We start from the raw sequence: 21,394 nt of genomic DNA on the forward strand, positions 1-21,394 counted from the left end.
GCAAAACTTCTGGCAGTAAAATCTATATACCACTCCTTAAGGATACACTGTAATTTTCCTGTCATTTCTCTGTGTATTTGCTTCTTTTTACCAGAAAATCCTGTCTTTCACATGAACAAATGATTCTCATTTTTCAAAGTCTGGCAGAGTCATCTAGTCAAGTGGTTTCCAAATGTTGGTTCCCAGGTGGCTGCATCTGAAGAGCTTCAAAATGTAATAACCAGGCCTCAGTCTGATCCAGCTGAATCGGAATTTTAGAGTTGGGATCTTGTTGGCTACAATTTTATTTAAAAAAAAAAAAAAAAAAAGGAACTTCAGCCAGCTTTGGAAATCTATCCTCATCATTTTAAGATTTATGAATTCAGGATACAGAGGGGAAAGCGGAGTTCCTCAGAGTTACTTACGTAATTTTTTGAGGAACCCCCATAGTGTTTTTCATAGTGGCTGCACTAATTTACATTCTCAACAACAGTACATGAAGGTTCCCCTTTTTCCACATCTTTGCCAACACTTACTTGTTGTCTTTTTGATGATAACCATTCCGATACTGGATGCTTCTTTAATGTTGCCCTGTACATGTTACTGTTTTGAAAGTTTTTGGTAGTTAAATTTTGGGGTAGAAACTTAAGAAGACTGATCAATTCTGACTAGATCTCTCAAGTAAGATAAGACTCCAACTGTTTTCAGTTAGCATATGCATATAACTTTCAATGTACATTCTTTGTAAGCTGTTGAAGTTACATAATTATTGAAAGTTACTGAAAACCTGTATGTTGAAAAACTGTGATTTTCAGATCCTTTGAGGATAATAAAGGCAATAAATATAATGTTATAATATGTGTCTATATTCTAGTTTTTAAGGTGAAGATATTCTTTGAAATTGGTCAGGTAGTGCTTTCTTAGATTATATAGAATTTGAATAGTGATAAGGGAAATATCTTCATAGCTGCCTAATTTTCATTCTTGATATCTACTAAAAGCAAAAGCATGTTTTAATATGAAACAATGTCCATTTGCTACTTTTTCTTGTTTAATTAAAAAACAGTCTAAAATGGGTGTTCACCAACCATGTTTCCTGATCTTGTCTCTAAGCTGATCCTACCCTGCTGCTGAGCGTGTGTGCGCCACGTGCTCTTACTATCACCAGTAGACTTCAGAAATAATATTTTGTGTTACTTATACTCAACAGTCAAGAAAATGTTAGTGAAATAATCTCACTTTTTAACCGTGTGCCTTTAATGACAGATGCTGAATCATAAATGTAAGAGGAATTTCAGCTATTTGAACCTATAACTATGTTGATGTAGATATACCTTGTTAATTCAGTCATTTACTTAATGACAAATCCAGCAGCTTATTTATATCACTGTGAACTGAATCTACTCTCCGGTAGTGTTTCTACTTCCCCATCGTTGCTTACCCCTATCTGATCCAGCCACCACCATGGCCTGATTGCTCTTTCATTAGCTTCCAAGCACATTTCCACCTTGGTTCTTTTGTTGATACCCCTGCTCAGATCTGTATTTCCCCATATTTTCCAGATGTTGATCTCTGTTTAAATACTGCCTTTGAGATGCATTCTCTGGCTCTTCCCTCTATAATAATACACATCATTCTCTATTTTTATTCCCTGCTTTCTTTTTTATAGCATATATCACTACCTAATACTCTCTTATATTTATTGTTTATAGATTTCTTAGGTAAATATAAGTTCCATAAGGGCAGAAACTCAACTGGTTTTATTTACTACTACAGTTCCAGCAGATAGAAGCAAGATAGACCCCATAGTGGGCACTCTATATATATATATATTTGTAGTTTCAGTGAATGAATGAAAGAAGATAATACAGTGAATAGTAGTATCAGTTCACAAGGCCTAGCCTGCAGTTTACTGTGCACAATTTATTTCTTTCTAAACACATATAGGGGTTGTTAGTTCTTACATAGCTCTCTTCATAGAGATTAATGGTAAATTTCAAGTAAGCTCCAATAATATAACAGATTCTTTATTTTGTGATTATCCTTTAAAGGAGGAGGAAAAGGGAAAGGGAGGAAGTCATACACATGGTATTTAACTTTGTCTTTTATGAAATAAGTAATGACTAAAAATGATACTTGTTCCAAATACATTATTTTTGTTCTTGTTTATAATAATTTAAAAAATATTATAGTAACTGCTCAAGTACCACTTAGATTTGTAGATTTATATTTATTTTGTTTCTTTTCCTATTTATATCTTTTCTCACCCCACCCCACCACCACCTTTTTAAAGAATCCAACCCAGGTCGGAACCGCTCTTCAGGTTTTCCATAATCTTGGAACTTTGAAGGACACTATTACCAATGTTGTGGATGGATATTGTGCTGCGATAGAAGAAAATATCAACAGTGCATTAGATATCAAAGTTTTGACTCAGCCTTCCCAGTCAGCTGTGAGAGGTATGGATGTGGTTTATATTTAGCTTCATTTATTTATTTATAACTGAAAAGTCCTTTGAATAGTATGTGAAGCATTCAAGTTTCAAAGTAATCTAATGACTCACTTTTTAGTAGACAGAAAATGAGAGAGGAAATTTTGCTTTAGAATTTATTTATAACTTTTGTCTAATCAGTGAGTTGAACTGGCCAATTGGTATATTCAGAACTTCTAGATAAAAACTATAAACTGTGGCTTTATTTAGTTCAGAGGAAACAGATGCAAGGGAAAAAAAGGAACACATTTTTCTTTCTGAAATCCGTATCCTCACATGTACTTCTTATTGAGGCAGAAAATATTTTTTAAGGAAATACAATCTCTATTATACTTTATCTTTCTGGGCATGTATAATTCTGGTACTCAGGAGCAATAAAAGCTGAGTGTGGAGATAGATAGATGCTGATAAAGCTTTGGGAACATTACAACTATAGCAAAATCTAAGGAAAACCCAGGCAGGTAGATTCAAGACAGCAGTCCCCAACCCTTTTCCTGCAAAACCATGCCTGATGGTGACATTCACGTATATAACACACTTCATAGAGAGGAGAGACTGCATGTCCTGGGTGCCTCTCATTTTCCTAAGCAACCCTAACTTTGCATTTCTCTCCTTAAAATCTTTCGTCTTTCCTGTTAATATGGATGAACTGTACTTGCTCCTAAAAGAGGCAAATACTCTACTTTTGCCTTAGATCCCATCACTCAAAGAAAGGCATTGCTTTCATAGATCCCTTCTCTCTACCGCATCATCAGCTTTTCATTGTATCTCTTTCCCATCACATACAATCATGCTATTTATTTTCTTCTACTTAGAGACAGATAAATCTGTCTTGACTCCATTTCTTTCTTCAGTTTTACTGCCTTATTTTATTCAGACTATTGAAAAAATTCCCCAGAGTGTTTTTTAATGCCTGTTAAAAAAGTTTTCTCCTCTTCCCATTTTTGTATTGAACAGGATACTCTAATATCATAGACTTGTCTATGTCAACTTAATAATAGTTCTTGATGCAGAGCTAATACTAAAATATTTTCAGCCATTGATTATTATTTTTATGTTTGCTATATAAAAATAACTTTAAATAACAGACTATGTCCCTCATAAATAATTTGTACAAGATAAAAAGAGATAAAAAAATCTTTGATCTTAAAGGGATTTTTAAAGGTTCGCTCTAGCCTCTGAATAAGTCTGTATTAAGACCATCCCAGGAGGACAGCTTTGAAAAGAGATTGCCAGAGGAGATTTCCCTCTCAGCTTTTCCTAGCAATTATTTTCAGAAAGTTTGATCTAATGTTTAAATTTCCAGAAGTTGTTTAATCTCATTCTCTATTGTGTTGTCAAGAATGAGGGGAAAAAATGAAAGCAATTATTCACCTGCTGTCTGTCCTAATGTATGCTCCCCTTTTTGGAAAGAATGAAGTGTTTTCAAGCCTTATTGTCATCTGTTGAGGAGTGAATACCACGATTTAGTGTAGAAATCCTATTCTTTATTGTTTTTAAAAGAATAATCACTGTTATTTTTAAAGATATTACATTGACAGGGTTAATGTTAATTGCCTAATCTTGTTGGTTATATTGAGATTATGTATAGCAATGTCATTTTTGTTGGAAATACACATTAAAGCATTCAGGGGTGATAGTGCATCATATCAGTAACTTATTCCCTAATGATTCAAGAAAAAATTTTTTACTATAGTTTCAAATTTTCTGTATGTTTAAGATTGTTTCAAAATTTAAAAAATAACATTATTATAGTTATATGGGAAAATATGCTACCCAAGATGTACCTGAAAGTTTGTAATCCACTAAGAGAAAGGTAAGTAACTCAGTTGAAAAATAGATAATGAATATGAGTCAGCAAATCACAGAACACATCCAGTAAACACAAAAATATGCTTAGCCTCTTTTTAGAGGATGTGAACTAATCATTAGAGAAATACAAATGATTCAAGACTCTTATTTCTCTGTGAAATTGGCAAAATCTGAGACCAGAACTAAATATCTGATACTCTGATTGTAGGAGAAGAAAAGGTTTCAACCACTTTATTCAGTTGTATCGTACTGATCAATAAGGTTAAAAATGGGTGTACCTCATGATCTTATAATTGCCTTGGTAAGAGTATACCCTAAATAAACTCTGTCACATCTCTATAAGAATTTTTATTTTACTATTATTCGTAATAGTTAAACAATGAAAACAGTCTCTCCTTCATTGGAAAATGAATAAGCCAGCTTGTTTATTAGTTCAGTTCAGTCGCTCAGTCGTGTCCAAGTCTTTGTGATCCCATGAATCGCAGCACGCCAGGCCTCCCTGTCCATCACCAACTCCCGGAGTTCACTCAGACTTGTGTCCATCGAGTCAGTGATGCCATCCAGCCATCTCATCCTCGGTTGTCCCCTTCTCCTCCTGCCCCCAATCCCTCCCGGCATCAGAGTCTTTTCCAATGAGTCCACTCTTCGCATGAGGTGGCCAAAGTACTGGAGTTTCAGCTTCAGCATCATTCCTTCCAAAGAACACCCAGGGCTGATCTCCTTCAGAATGGACTGGTTGGATCTCCTTGCAGTCCAAGGGACTCAGTTAGACTACTATATAATATTTATGGTAATAAATTTATCAATATAGATAATTCTCAGCATCCTTATATGAAAAATCAAGTTGCAGATTTGATTATTTGTCTCTTCCAGAATAGAAGTTTTTAATGAAGTCCAGCTTATCAGTTATTTCTTTCATATCATGTCTTTGGTATTCTATCTAGAAAGTCATTGCCATACCCAAGGTCATCTGGGTCTTCTCATATGTTATCTCCTAGGCATGTTACAGTTTGACGTTTTTACTTTTAGGTCTGTGATCCATTTTGAGTTAATTTTGGTGAGGTATGTGAGGTCTGTGTCACCTTGTTGTTCAGTCGCTAAGTCATGTCCAGCTTTTTGCAAGTCCATGAACTGCAGCATGCCAGGGTTTTCTGTTCTTCACTATCTCCCTGAGTTTGCTGAAACTCATGTCCTTTGAGTCAGTGATGCCATCCAACCATCTCATCCTCTGTTGCCCTCTTTTCCTCTTGCCCTCAGTCTTTCCCAGCATCAGGGTCTTTTCCAGTGAGTCAGCTCTTTATGTCAGATGGCCATAGTATTGGAGTTTCAGCTTCAGCATCAGTCCTTCCAATGAATATTCAGGATTGATTTCCTTTAGGATTGACTGGTGGGATCTCTTTGCTGTCCAAGGGACTCTCAAGAGTCTTCTCCAGCACCACAGTTGCTGGAGAACACATCAAGTGTTCGGCACTCAGCCTTCTTTATGGTCCAACTCTCACATCCATACATAACTACTAGAAAAACCATAGCTTTGACTATATGAACCTTTGTCAGCAAAGTGCTTTTTAATATGCTGTCTAGTTTTGTCATAGCTTTTCTTCCAAAGGATCAAGTATCTTTTAATTTCGTGACTGCAGTCAGTGTTTGCATTGATTTTGGAGCCCAAGAAAATGAAATCTGACAGTTTCCACGTTTTTCCCATCTGTTTGCCATAGTGATAGGACTGGATGCCATGATCTTAGTTTGTGTCTAATCTGTGTCTAGATTCATTTTTTTGCATGTGGTTACCCAGTTATTCCAACATCATTTGTTGAAGATTCTGCCTTTGCCAAATTTATTGCCTTTGTTTCTTTGTAAAAGGGCATTGACTATATTTATGTGGGTATATTTGGGAAGTCACTATTCTGTTCCATCGATCTATTTGTCTCTTCTTTTGCCAATACTACCTCATTGTGTTGATTACTGAAGCTTTATAGAATGTCTTGAAGTTGGCTAGTCAGTCTTCCAACTTTGTTCTTTTTCTTCAATATTGTGTGAGCTGTTCTGATTTTTTTCCTCTCTATATAAACTTTAGAATCCGTGTGTTGACAGAAGAAATTTTTTTTTTCTAGAATTCAGATTTTGATTGCATTGAATCTGTAGATGCAATTGGAAAGAACTGACATCTTCATAATATTGTTTCTTCTGTCTGTGAACATGGAATATCTCTCTGTATATTTAGTTCCTCTTTGATTTTTATCATCAGAGTTCTCTAGTTTTCCTCATATAGTTTTTGTCTCTATTTTGTTAGGTTTATTTATACCTGAGTGAAGTCGCTCAGTCGTGTCCAGCTCTTTGCTACACCATGGACTGTAGCTTACCAGGCTCCTTGGTCCATGGAATTCTCCAGGCAAGAATACTGAAGTGGGTTGCCATTTCCTTCTCCAGGGGATCTTCCTGACCCAGGGATCGAACCCGAGTCTCCTGCATTGTAGGCAGATGCTTTACCATCTGAGCTACCAGGGAAGCCCTGTTTATATCTACGTATTTCATTTGGAATGAGGAGTAATGTTAATGGTATTTTGTTATCAAATTCAAATTCCCCTTGTTCATTGTTGGTATATATGAAAACAGTTGACCTATATTTATGAACCTTGTCTCTTACAACCTTGGTGTCAGTTCAGTTCAGTCGCTCAGTTATGTCCAACTCTTTGCAACCCCATGAGTTGCAGCACGCCAGGCCTCCCTGTCCATCACCAACTCCTGGAGTTCACTCAAACTCATGTCCATCGAGTCAGTGATGCCATCCAGCCATCTCATCCTCTGTCGTCCCCTTCTCCTCCTGACCCCAATCCCTCCCAGCATCAGAATCTTTCCCAGTGAGTCAACTCTTTGGATGAGGTGGCCAAAGTATTGGAGTTTCAGCTTCAACATCAGTCCTTCCAGTGAACACCCAGAACTGATCTCCTTTAGAATGGACTGGTTGGATCTCCTTGCAGTCCAAGGGACTCTCAAGAGTATTCTCCAAAACCACAGTTCAAAGCATCAATTCTTCAGCGCTCAGATTTCTTCACAGTACAACTCTCATATCCATACATGACCACTGGAAAAACCATAGCCTTGACTAGACAGACCTTTGTTGACAAAGTAATGTCTCTGCTTTTGAATATGCTATCTAGGTTGGTCATAACTTTCCTTCCAAGGAGTAAGTGTCTTTTAATTTTATGGCTGCAATCACCATCTGCAGTGATTTTTGAGCCCAGAAAAATAAAGTCTGACACTGTTTCCACTGTTTCCCCATCTATTTCCCATGAAGTGATGGGACCAGATGCCATGATCTTCGTTTTCTGAATGTTGAGCTTTAAGCCAACTTTTTCACTCTCCTCTTTCACTTTCTGCCATAAGGGTAGTGTCATCTGCATATCTGAGGTTATTGATATTTCTGCTGGCAATCTTGATTCCAGCTTGTGCTTCTTCCAGCCCAGCGTTTCTCATGATGTACTCTGCATATAACTGATTAATTCCAGGATATCTTTGGCCGATTCTTCCTGAGTCTTTCAATCCCACTTGATTATAGTATAAAATTATTTTTAAGCATTCTTGGGTTTTAATTGCTAATATTTTGTTGAGTTTTGCATCTCTGTTCATTAGGTAGTGGTCTCTAGTGTTATTTCTTTGTAATATCTTTATTGTCTAGAATAACATTTCACCATCTTGTCATTTCCTATTAATTTTGGAATGCTTCTTGACTCAAATTTTGAACCATTCTAGAGCTTATTTTGATTCTCAGTAAAGCCATTCAAACAGTTTCTTGTGGAAACCTTACATTCTTTCTTTCCTCTTTCACCTCATTTTACCTTTCATAGTTTTCCTACCTTGTTGTTGTAGAGTTGCAAAGTCACATCCAGCTCTTTGCCACCTCGTGGACTGTAGCTTGCCAGGCTCCTCTGTTCTCCACTATCTCTCAGAGTTTGCTCAGATTTGTGTCCGTTGAGTCTGTGATGCTATTTAACCATCTCATCCTCTGCTGCCTCCTTCTCCTTTGTCTTCAGTCTTTCTCAGTATCACAATCTTTTCCAGTGATTGGCTCTTCACATCATGTGGCCAGATTATTGGAGCTTCAGCAGTAGTCTTTTCAATTAATATTCAGGATTGATTTCCTTTAGGATTGACTGGTTGGTCTCCTTGCAGTCCAGGGGACTCTCAAGAGTCTTCTCCAGCCACAATTTGAAAGTGTCAGTTCTTCAGCACTCAGCCTTCATGATCCAGCTCTCATTTCTATACATGATTACTGGAAACACCGTAGCTTTAACTATGCAGACCTTTGTCAGCAAAGTGATATCTCTGCTTTTTAATATGCTCTGTAGATTTGTCATAGCTTTACTTTCAAGGAGCAAGTGTCTTTTAATTTCATGGTTACAGTCACTGTCCACTGTGATTTTGGAGCCCAGGAAAAAAAAAAATCTGTTGCTGCTTTCACTTTTTCCTCCTCTATTTGCCATGAAGTGATGGGATCAGTGCTTTCTTGGAGGCTTAGATGGGAAAGAATCCACCTACAATGTAGGAGACCTAGGTTCGATCCCTTGGCTGGGAAAGTCCCCTGGAGAAGAGAACGGAAACCTATTCCAATATTCTTGCCTGGGAAATCACATGGATAGAGGAGCCTGGTAGGCTACAGTCCATAGGATTGCAAAGAGTCAGATACGACTGAATGACTAACACTTATTGACTCACTGATGGGACCGGATGCCATGATCTTAGTTTTTTAATGTTGAATTTTAAGCCAGCTTTTTCACTCTCCTCTGTCACCCTTATCAAGAGGCTCTTTAGTTCCTCTTCACTCTCTGCCATTATAGTGATATCATCATCTGCATATCTGAGGTTGTTGATATTTTTCCTGACAATCTTGATTGCAGCTTGTGATTCATCCAGCCTCGCAGTTTGCATAATGAACTCTGCATGTAAGTTAAATTAGCAGAGTGACAGTACGCAGCCTTGTATTACTCCTTCCTCAGTTTTGAACTAATGCATCGTTCCATGTCTACTTCTAACTGTTGCTTCTTCACCCACAGATTTCTCAGGAGACAGGTAAACTGTCTGGTCCTCCCATCTCTTTAAGAATTTTCTGCAGTTTGTTGTGATCCACACAGTCAGCATTTCATGAAGTCAATGAAGCAGAAGTAGATGTTTTTCTGGAATTCCCTTGCTTTCTCCGTGATCCAGTAACTGTTGTCAATTTGATCTCTGGTTCCTCTGCCTCTTCAAAACCCAGCTTGTACACCTGGAAGATTTCAGTTCACATACTGCTGAAGCCTAGCTTGGACGATTTTGAGCATAACGTTGCTAGCATGTGAAAGGAGGGCAATTGAATGGTAGTTTGAACATTTTTGGCATTGCTCTTGTTTGGGATTGGAATGAAAACTGACCTTTTCCAGTCCTGTGGCCACTGCTAAATTTTCCAAATTTGTTGACATATAGAGTACAGTACTTTAACAGTATCATCTTTTAGAATTTTAAATAGCTCAGTTTCCTTATGCTTGAGGGTACTTCTTTTTTTTAATCAATTTATATTAATTGGATGAGAATTGCTACATTGTGATGGTTTTTGCCCTGTATCAACATGAATTGGCCACAGTTATACATCTGTATCCCCCCATCTGAACCGCTGTCCCATGTCCCTCCCAACCCTATCCCTCTAGGTTGTCCCAGAGCACTGGCTTTGGGTGCCCTGCTTCGTGCATAATTCTCATACACTGTAAATGTCATTTTATAATGGTTTCTCCTTCTGCTTTTCTCTCTTCCCTATTCTGCAATGTTGAACATTTTTCTGGCTTCTCTCCTGGCCCATCTATGTCTGTCCCTTTTCGCTCTAAGCAAAGAATTGGTGGATAGCTTATCTAAATTCTTACAGTTGATTTTAGGAGCAGATTGTTCGTTGCTAATGATCTAGGATGTCAGCTATCTGCTTCCTTGTTCATTTTGATTTATCTATAGCATTTGGCATATATGCTTCATAATCTAAAGTTTGAAGTTTTTAATTGATTTCTTTGTTTGTTTGAAATTAATATTTTTTTCTACTTTTTTTTTCTTTTTTCCATTGTCCTTTAAGAGACAAAGGCAAGAAAATGATTTTATTCCATTAACTAGAAGTTACTCAAGTATTGTTTCTTTGAGTACTTCTTAGTTTCTTCTATCGCATTAATAAAACTTAGTTTAAAACACTTAATTTTGTTTTTTGAGGTTCATAAAACAGTGGATAATGGCATCAGTTTTTTGTTTTAGTTATTCTTGCTCCCTTTACAGGTGTTCTATGTTGATTATTTTTTATTATGTTTATTTCTTCAGCAAGATGTATTTAGTGTATGAGCATAAAAGTCCTTAAGTATTCAACTATAAACAAGAAAAATGAAGCCACTGGAACTAATAGAACCAGTGACTGTGATCTTGGTTTTTTTGGTGCCTCAGTTCTTCCAAATAATTGCTGGCAGGAAACAATACCTTTTTGTATTTCTGCTCATACCTATTGTAAGAGTAGTGGGTTGATGCATTCTATAATTCTTCAAATAAAACAAAGCTATACATATTCCAGTAATTTGATATTTTCTGCTTTTTACAAATGCATTGCATGCCTTTTCCTCACTGTTACAAGTTCATTCTTTATGTAACATCTAAGATAATTGCATATTGTTTCAATATTACCTCTCCAGTTCATGTACACTTTTACTTAATATTCTTTGTACAGCATTGCAAGTAATTTGAAAAATTAATTAGACCTAGATTTTGAACAGGAGTATTCATATTTTAAACTCCTAAATGTTTCTCTTTGTTACTGCTTTCCACTATTATCAGAGTAAAAAAATAATAAACTCTCTTTACTAAAGGAGTATGTAGGTAATTCCTTGGTGGTCTAGTGATTAGGACTTAGAAGTTCCATTGCTGGGGCCTGGGTTCAATCCCTGTTCAGGGAGCTAAGATCTCACAAGTCACAGGGCAAGGCAAAGAAGAAAAAAAGAAACATGTAGTTCTTGCCTAAACTTGAAATTGTTGAGAAACTAGAGTGAAAAGCTTACTAACATAGCCTCTGGTTTTCTTGATTCTTGCCCTCTGTAAAAGTAGGATAGACTCTAACCATTGATGGGCTCTTGTACTACCTAGTCTTGAAGCTTAGCTTGAATTGAAATGTGTTCTTTTCAATTTGAGGTTAAAATCCTCATTTTATGTTGAAACATTCTAACATGTGCAAAGAGCTGTGCATGTATATCAGATCCAGTAACATTCTTAGGCATTAGCCTCAAGAAATTTCACATTGATACATTTAATATTATTTTGCATGTAATCCACATTCAGTATTTTTAAGTTATTTCCATAAAATATTCTTTATGGCTGTTTCCCCTCCCACTGGAACCAATTAGCCATTATGCTATTCCATTGGTTGTCTTGTTTATACTCTGCTTTAATAAAAAAAAAAAAAAAAAACATCTTTTTTATCTTTAATGACATTAACATGTTCAGCAAACCCCACACTCAGAATTTGTCTGATTGTTTCTTCATTATTACATTCAAGGTAAAAAACTGGTAAGATGATGTGTATTTCCCATTACATCATATCAGGAAGCACCAAAATCATGTCAGTCTGTCTCATTGTTGCTTGTTATTAAAGTGTATGCCAGATTGCTGCTTGTAAAAGTACTCTTTTCTTAGCAATTAGTAAGTAACTTTGGGTGCATAACTTTGCACCATGTGAAATATCCTATTCCCCATAACATTTTACCCCCTATAATCATTTCCTCATTTCATTATTTTACTAGTTGGTAGTTGGACAACAGACTGGTTCCAAATAGGAAAAGGAATACATCAAGGCTGTATATTGTCACCCTGCTTATTTAACTTCTATGCAGAGTACATCATGAGAAACGCTGGGCTGGAAGAAGCACAAGCTAGAATCAAGATTGCCGGGAGAAATATCAATCACCTCAGATATGCAGATGACACCACCCTATGGCAGAAAGTGAAGAGGAACTAAAAAGCCTCTTGATGAAAGTGAAAGAAGAGAGTGAAAAAGTTGGCTTAAAGCTCAATATTCAGAAAACAAAAATCATGGCAACTGGTCCCATCACTTCATGGGAAATAGATGGGGGAACAGTGGAAACAGTGTCAGACTTTATTTTTGGGGGCTCCAAAATCACTGCAGATGGTGACTGCAGCCATGAAATTAAAAGACGCTTACTCCTTGGAAGCAAAGTTATGGCCAACCTAGATAGCATATTCAAAAGCAGAGACGTTACTTTGCCAACAAAGGTCCGTCTAGTCAAGGGTATGGTTTTTCCAGTAGTCATGTGTGGATGTGAGAGTTGGACTGTGAAGAAGGCTGAGTGCTGAAGAATTGATGCTTTTGAACTGTGGTGTTGGAGAAGACTCTTGAGAGTCCCTTGGACTGCAAGGAGATCCAGCCAGTCCATCCTAAAGGAGATCAGTCCTGGGTGTTCTTTGAAAGGAATGATGCTGAAGCTGAAACTCCAGAACTTTGGCCACCTCATGTGAAGAGTTGACTCATTGGAGAAGACTCTGATGCTGGGAGGGATTAGGGGCAGGAGGAGAAGGGGACGACAGAGGATGAGATGGCTGGATGGCATCACTGACTCGATGGACACGACTCTTAAGTGAACTCCAGGAGTTGGTGATGGACAGGGAGGCCTGGTGTGCTGAAATTCATGGGGTCGCAAAGAATCAGACACGACTGAGTGACTGAACTGAACTGATCATGTCTTTTGCTCTTATTAACTGACAGTCTACTGTAAACAGCAGTTCCCACCCTTTTTAAACGTTTGAGTTTTTGACTTTGAGCTCAGGGAATATTTTTTAATCAATATTTTATAACATTTTATATACTTTATATTTTAATATTTTATATATAATATAGTAAATATTTTATATATAATATAGTAAATATTTTATATATAATATTTTATAAACTATTATCATTGGTATTATTTTGACCCATCAGATACTCTCAGATTTGTTTTGTGGAAGCTTCCTAATCTCCATTGTTCTTTAAACACTTTTTTACTCTCTGGCCCATTGTGTTCCAGGTTGACCTTCTATTTTCACTGCTCTGGGCACAGAATCACTTTTTAAGTCAATAAACCTTGTATTCTTTCATTGAGGATTGTTGCATAGATATCAGAATTTGAGTCTGAGACATGTTCATTTCTAGTGAGGAGTTGTCTTATCTCTCTCCTTTACTGAGCAGCAGTAGGAAAGACCTCTAATCCCGATTACACACCTGTCATTGTTCTGTTTGTGAAGAGAAACTTCATTTGCAGCATCCTAAAATGCATCTCGTTTCATTATTGCTGTGAAGCAACACAGTTCAGTTCAGTCGCTCAGTCATGTCGGACTCGTTGTGACCTCATGAACTGCAGCACGCCAGGCCTCCCTGGCCATCACCAACTCCCAGAGTTTACCCACACTCATGTCCATTGAGTTGATGATGCCATCCAACCATCTCATCCTCTGTCGTCCCCTTCTCCTCTTACCCTCAATCTTTCCCAGCATCAGGGTCCTTTCAAATGAATCAGCTCTTTGCATCTTGTAGCCAAAGTATTGGAGTTTCAGGTTCAACATCAGTCCTCAATGAACACCCAGGACTGATCTCTTTAGGGTGGGCTGATTGGATCTCCTTGCAGTCCAAAGGACTCTCAAGAGTCTTCTCCAACACCACAGTTCAAAAGCATCAATTCTTCGGTGCTCAGCTTTCTTTATAGTGCAACTCTTATATCCACACATGACTACTGGAAAAACCATGGCCTTGACTAGACAGACCTTTGTTGACAAACTAATGTCTCTGCTTTTTAATATGGTGTCTGTGTTGGTCATAACTTCCCTACCAAGAAGTGTCTTTTAATTTCATGGCTGCAGTCACCATCTGCAATGATTTTGGAGCCCCCAAAATAAAGGCTCTCACTGTTTCCATTGTTTTCCCATCTATTTGCCATGAAGTGATGGGACCGGATGCCATTATCTTAAGTTTTTAAAATGTTGAGTTTTAAGCCAACTTTTTCACTCTCCTCTTTCACTTTCATCAAGAGGCTCTTTAGTTTTTCTTTGCTTTCTGCCATAAGGGTGGTGTCATCTGCATATTTGAGGTTATTGATATTTCTCCTGGCAACCTTGATTCCAGCTTGTGCTTCTTCCAGCCCAGCGTTTCTCATGATGTACTCTGCATAGAAGTTAAATAAGCAGGGTAACAATATACAGCCTTGACTTACTCCTTTCCCAATTTGGAACCAGTCTGTTGTTCCATGTCCAGTTCTAACAGTTGCTTCCTGGGCTGCATACAGGTTTCTCAAGAGGTAGGTCAGGTGGTCTGGTATTCCCATCTCTTTCAGAATTTTCCACAGTTTATTGTGATCCACACAGTCAAAGGCTTTGGCATAGTCAATAAAGCAGAAATAGATATTTTTCTGGAACTCTCTTGCTTTTTCCATGATCCAGCGGATGTTGGCAATTTGATCTCTGGTTCCTCTGCCTTTTCTAAAACCACCTTGAACATCTGGAAGTTCACGGTTCACGTATTGCTGAAGCCTGGCTTGGAGAATTTTGCTTTACTTTTAAAAATTTTACTTTTAAAATTACTAGTAATTTTTACTTTACTAGCATGCGAAATGAGTGCAATTGTGCGGTAGTTTGAGCATTCTTTGGCATTGCCTTTCTTTGGGATTGGAATGAAAACTGACCTTTTCCAGTCCTGTGGCTACTGCTGAGTTTTCCAAATTTGCTGGCATATTCAGTGCAGTGCTTTCACAGCATCATCTTTCAGGATTTGAAATAGCTTCACTGGAATTCCATCACCTCCACTAGCTTTGTTTGTAGTGATGCTTCCTAAAGCCCACTTGACTTCATATTCCAGGATGTCTGGCTCTAGGTGAGTGATCACTCCATCCTGATTATCTGGGTCATAAAGATCTTTTTTGTACTGTTCTTCTGTGTATTCTTGCCACCTCTTCTTAATATCTTCTGCTTCTGTTAGGTTCATACCATTTATGTTTTTTATTGAGCCCTTCTTTTCATGAAATGTTCCCTTAGTATCTCTTAATTTTCTTGAAGAGATCTCTAGTCTTTCTCATTCTATTGTTTTCATCTATTTCTATGCGTTATTGCTGAGGAAGGGTTTCTTGTCTCTCCTTACTATACTTTGGAACTCTGCCCAGTTTTGGATGTGACTGGTGATAGAAGCAAGTTTTGATGCCATAAAGAGCAGTATTGCATAGGAACCTGGAATGTTAGGTCCATGAATCAAGGCAACTTGAAAGTGGTCAAAAAGGAAATGGCAAGAGTGAACATCAACATTCTAGGAATCAGTGAAGTTTGATGGACTGGAACGTGTGAATTTAACTCGGATGACCACTGTATCTACTACTGTGGGCAGGAATCCTTTAGACGAAATGGAGTAGCCATCATAGTCAACAGAAGAGTCTGAAATGCAGTATTTGGATGCAAACTCAAAAATAACAGAATATCTCTGTTTCCATGGGAAGTCATTCAGTATCACAGTAATCCAAGTCTGTTCCCCGACCAGTAATGCTGAAGAAGCTGAAGTTGAACAGTTCAATGAAGACCTACCTACAAGACCTTTTAGAACTAACACCCAAAAAGGATATCCTTTTCATTGTATGGGACTGGAATGCAAAAGTAGGAAGTCAAGAAACAACTGGATTACCAGGCAAATTTGGCCTTGGAGTACAGAATGAAGCAGGTCAAAGGTTAATAGAGTTTTGCCAAGAGAACATACTGGTCATAGCAAACACCCTCTTCCAACAACTCAAGAGAAGACTCTACACCTAGACATCACCAGATGGTCAACACTGAAATCAGATTGATTATATTCTTTGCAGCCAAAGATGGAGAAGCTCTATACAGATAGCAAAAACAAGACCGGGAGCTAACTGTGGCTCAGATCATGAACTCCTTATTGCCACATTCAGACTTAAATTGAAGAAAGTGGGGAAAACCACTAGACCATTCAGGTGTGACCTAAATCAAATCCCTTATGATTATACAGTGGAAGTGAGAAATAGATTTAAGGGACTAGATCTGATAGAGTGACTGATGAACTATGGATGGAGATTCGTGACATTGTACAGGAGACAGTTATCAAGATCGTCCCCAAGAAAAAGAAATGCAAAAAAGCAAAATGGCTGTCTGAGGAGGCCTTACAAATAGCTGTGAAAAGAAGAGAAGTGAAATGCAGAGAAAAGGAAAGATATAAGCATCTGAATGCAGAGTTCCAAAGAATAGCAAGGAGAGATAAAAAAGCCTTCTTCAGAGATCAGTGAAGTAACACATCTGTTAAGCAAAGAGACGTGCAACTCTTCTTGCCCCTAAAATGTATCTTATTACAGTCAGAATGCTGTAATTAAAAATTCCTTGAAATAAGTAATTTCCTGTGTATGGTTATCTGACTAATTTGACGTACCATTAGTTTTATGTGTTTCTGTATTTGTTTGTGCTTAGTTTGAGTTTGCTTTTTTCATTCCTGTAAATTTAAATTTACTTTGAAATATGTAAAATATTTGTAGGATTCACAGAGACTCACTGCTTCTATCTCTATTCTTCTCACCTGGTCCTCCTTCTTGCCACTGCAGCTGCCCCCTCTAGGAAAACATTTTTATTAATTCCTTTTTTTTGAAGGGGGGAAGAAATACTTTCTTTATTTGTTAGACACATTGTATATCAATTTATATGATTTAGTAAGTTATTTCCTTATTATGAAGACAAGATACAAAGAAAAACCTGCATTTTTGAAACTATAAGTGTTAGTTGTACATAGAACATAACTGAAGTCTGAACAAATACGGGAACATTCCTACTAAGAACATAATGACTAGGGCATCTTTCATTCCTACATGGCTTCATTAAGGGACTTCTTCCTCATACCAGCAACATGCTGAATAGTAAAACTAACCACATACATATTCAGAAGTAATAAACTGTAACCAAACTCTCTTGATTAATGTGCCATAGTTACTGTCCCTATACTTTGCACTTTTAGGTCAAGCACAAATAAAGAACATAGCTCAAGTAAGATAGCTTCTGAGAAGGCTAGAACTATACTTGGTGACTTGAATCTGCCTGTGTCCAAGATCCTTTCTTTTTATAAATGTACATATTTTATGGAAGTGTAGTTGACTTACAATGTTTCAGATGCACAACAAGTTGACTCAGTTATACACATAATAATTTTTGTCTATGTGTATATATGTATAAAACAAGCTTGCTTCTAAATAACAAGGAACATCAAAACGTGGTATGATGAAGAACTAAAGACAAGAGGTGGTTTCCCAAGTTTTTCAATGATAGAAACTCATGGCTCCTGTAGAATATCATGGAATGGGAAATGTTCTCTTTCAGTGTTACTGAGTTTTTGTTTCTTTGACAGACTGGTGAGCTGGGGCATATTCAAATGGATTTAAAAATACATGATAAGTTTTCACTCACATGTGTTGGAGGCTGATCCCAATGCTAGTATCCCTGGTCACACTTTGATGAAGTTATTATATATCTGTGGCTTTGGGGGCGCAAATTTATATTTAAAACTCTCTCACCCATAATAGTGATCTTCTCCCTTGTTTTACTAAAAAACATTCTCTTCCTCTACACTTTTAAGATTCTGGTTTGTTCACTGTTTATGTTAAAGGCCTGAAGATCCCAAAAAACAAAAAAAACAGGTATCGAAAATTCTTATTTCTTTTCTAGCTTTTGTGGCTTTTAAGACCTTACTTTATTTTGAGTGAGTACCAATATATTTCTACTGATTCTGCTTCAGATCTACAAGGCCTCAACCCATTTGTGAGTGGAAAACAGTGAAATGACGTTATCTGAAATTAAGCAGAAAATCAGATATGTGATATCCCCTCATGGGATGTCAGGTATGAGGAAACAGGATCAGTTCAGTTCAGTTCAGTCGCTCAGTCGTGTCCAAGTCTTTGTGATCCCATGAATCGCAGCACGCCAGGCCTTCCTGTCCATCACCATCTCCCGGAGTTCACTCAGACTCAGGTCCATCGAGTCCATGATGCCATCCAGCCATCTCATCCTCTGTCGTCCCCTTCTCCTCCTGCCCCTAATCCCTCCCAGCATCAGAGTCTTTTCCAATGAGTCAACTCTTCACATGAGGTGGCCAAAGTACTGGAGCTTCAGCTTTAGCATCATTCCTTCCAAAGAAATCCCAGGGTTGATCTCCTTCAGAATGAACTGGTTGGAACTCCCTGCAGTCCAAGGGACTCTCAAGAGTCTTCTCCAACACCACAGTTCAAAAGCATCAATTCTTCAGCACTCAGCCTTCTTCACAGTCCAACTCTCACATCCATACATGACCACAGGAAAAACCATAGCCTTGACTAGATGAACCTTAGTCGGCAAAGTAATATCTCTGGTTTTGAATATGCTGTCTAGGTTGGTCATAACTTTTCTTCCAAGGAGTAAGCATCTTTTAATTTCATGGCTGCAGTCACCATCTGCAGTGATTTGGGAGCCCTAAAAAATAAAGTCTGACACTGTTTCCACTCTTTCCCCATCTATTTCCCATAAAGTGATGGGACCGGATGCCATGATCTTCATTTTCTGAATGTTGAGCTATAAGCCAACTTTTTCACTCTCCTCTTTTACTTTCATCAAGAGGCTTTTTACTTCCTCTTCACTTTCTGCCATAAGGGTAGTGTCATCTGCATATCTGAGGTGATTGATATTTCTCCCGGCAGTCTTGATTCCAGCTTGTGCTTCTTCCAGCCCAGCGTTTCTCATGATGTACTCTGCATAGAAGTTAAATAAGCAGGGTGACAATATACAGCCTTGACGTACTCCTTTTCCTATTTGGAACCAGGCTGTTGTTCCATGTTCAGTTCTACCTGTTGCTTCCTGACCTGCACACAGATTTCTCAAGAGGCAGGTCAGGTGGTCTGGTATTCCCATCTCTCTCAGAATTTTCCACAGTTTATTGTGATCCACACAGTCAAAGGTTTTGGCATAGTCAATAAAGCAGAAATAGATGTTTTTCTGGAACTCTCTTGCTTTTTCAATGATCCAGCGGATGTTGGCAATTTGATCTCTGATTCCTCTGCCTTTTCTAAAACCAGCTTGAACATCAGGGAGTTCCTGGTTCACGTATTGCTGAAGCCTGGCTTGGAGAATTTTGAGCATTACTTTACTAGCATGTGAGACGAGTGCAATTGTGCGGCAGTTTGAGCATTCTTTGGCATTGCCTTTCTTTGGAATTGGAATGACAACTGACCTTTTCCAGTCCTGTGGCCACTGCTGAGTTTTCCACATTTGCTGGCATATTGAGTGCAGTACTTTCACAGCATCATCTTTCAGGATTTGAAATAGCTCCACTGGAATTCCATCACCTCCACTAGCTTTGTTTGTAGTGATGCTTTCTAAGGCCCACTTGACTTCACTTTCCAAGATGTCTGGCTCTAGATTAGTGATCACATCATCATGATTATCTGGGTCATGAAGATCTTTTTTGTAGTTCTTCCGTGTATTCTTGCCACCTCTTCTTAATATCTTCTGCTTCTCTTAGGTCCATACCATGTCTGTCCTTTATTGAGCCCATCTTCGCATGAAATGTTCCCTTGGTATCTCTAATTATCTTGAAGAGATCTCTAGTCTTTCCCATTCTGTTGTTTTCCTCTATTTCTTTGCATTGATCGCTAAAGAAGGCTTTCTTATCTCTCCTTGCTATTCTTTGGAACTCTGCATTCAGATGCTTATACCTTTTCTCCTTTGCTTTTCGCCTCTCTTCCTTTCACAGCTATTTGTAAGGCCTCCCCAGACAGCCATTTTGCTTTTTTGCATTTCTTTTCCATGGGGATGGTCTTGATCCCTGTCTCCTGTACAATACCATGAACCTCATTCCATAGTTCATCAAGCACTCTATCTATCAGATCTAGGCCCTTAAATCTATTTCTCACTTATACTGTATAATCATAAGGGATTTGATTTAGGTCATACCTGAATGGTCTAGCAGTTTTCCTTATTTTCTTCAATTTGAGTCTGAATTTGGTAATAAGGAGTTCATGATCTGAGCCAGAGTCAGCTCCTGGTCTTGTTTTTGCTAACTGTATAGAGCTTCTCCATCTTTGGCTGCAAAGAATATAATCAGTCTGATTTCGGTGTTGACCATCTGGTGATGTCCATGTGTAGAGTCTTCTCTTGTGTTGTTGGAATAAGATAAGTCACAGAAAATGGGAGCATAGTCTTAATTTGCAGGGGTTTTAAGGTTCCCTTTAAGAGTATTTATAATCAAGAGCTATTCTGATTGGGGGGAAAAACTGCTATAAACAATTATAGAATAAATCAACTATATTCAAATTAAAAATATTTATAGAATGTTACATTTATCACATAATTTATAGAGTCAAGATTATACCTTCATTTATCAAACGAGATATCTAAACTGCAGTATCTTGTTCTTTTTGTGGAGAGTGTTAGTGAATGCGTACTTAGTCGTGACTGACTCTTTGTGACCCCTTGGACTGTAACCTGCCAGGCTCCTCTGTCCATGCGGTTTCCCAAGCCAGAATACTGGAATGGGTGCCATTTCCTTCTCCAGGGAATTCCCGTTTTCTGTATTATCCTTGTTGGGTGTGTGTGGTGGTGATGTGTGTGTGTGTGTGTGTGTATGTCTGTGTGTCTGTGTCATTTTATTTCCTTTCTTAAAAACAAAAGGTTAAGATTCTGTTTTATATCACTCATGATAAATTATTATTTCTTCATAAAGGAACTTCTCATTTGGTAGCCTATATGTGCTTTTTTCATAATAGCATACATTTTGTTAAATTTGAAAGATTTTAGTTTGCTTGATTTTTGTCTCTCATAAACAGGGGGACCTGGACGATCTACCATGCCAACTCCAGGGAACACTGCAGCTTTTCGTGCTTCCCTCTGGACGAATATGGAGAAACTTGTGGATCATATTTTTACTGTTTGTGGTCAGGTAAATATTTGAGAGAGTGAAAAATAGTATTAATTATGAGCGTGCTGTGTGCTTAGTTGTATCCGACCGTTTGCAACGCTTTGGATTATAGTGCAATAGGCTCCTCTATTGATGATTGAGAAACATGGGGCAGTCCT

General features: G+C 37.9%; 1 protein-coding gene across 1 annotated transcript in view; it reads left to right on the plus strand.

Moving 5' to 3' along the window:
• Positions 1 to 21,394, plus strand: part of COG5 (component of oligomeric golgi complex 5) — a 282,487-nt gene that overhangs the window by 146,116 nt on the left and 114,977 nt on the right. The window contains exons 8-9 of the mRNA XM_005679133.3: positions 2,273 to 2,438; positions 21,145 to 21,257. Coding sequence (XP_005679190.2) covers positions 2,273 to 2,438; positions 21,145 to 21,257 — 279 coding nt within the window. The remainder of the gene's footprint in view (positions 1 to 2,272; positions 2,439 to 21,144; positions 21,258 to 21,394) is intronic.

This window comes from Capra hircus, chromosome 4 (genome assembly GCF_001704415.2).
Source record: "Capra hircus breed San Clemente chromosome 4, ASM170441v1, whole genome shotgun sequence".
NCBI lineage: Eukaryota > Metazoa > Chordata > Mammalia > Artiodactyla > Bovidae > Capra > Capra hircus.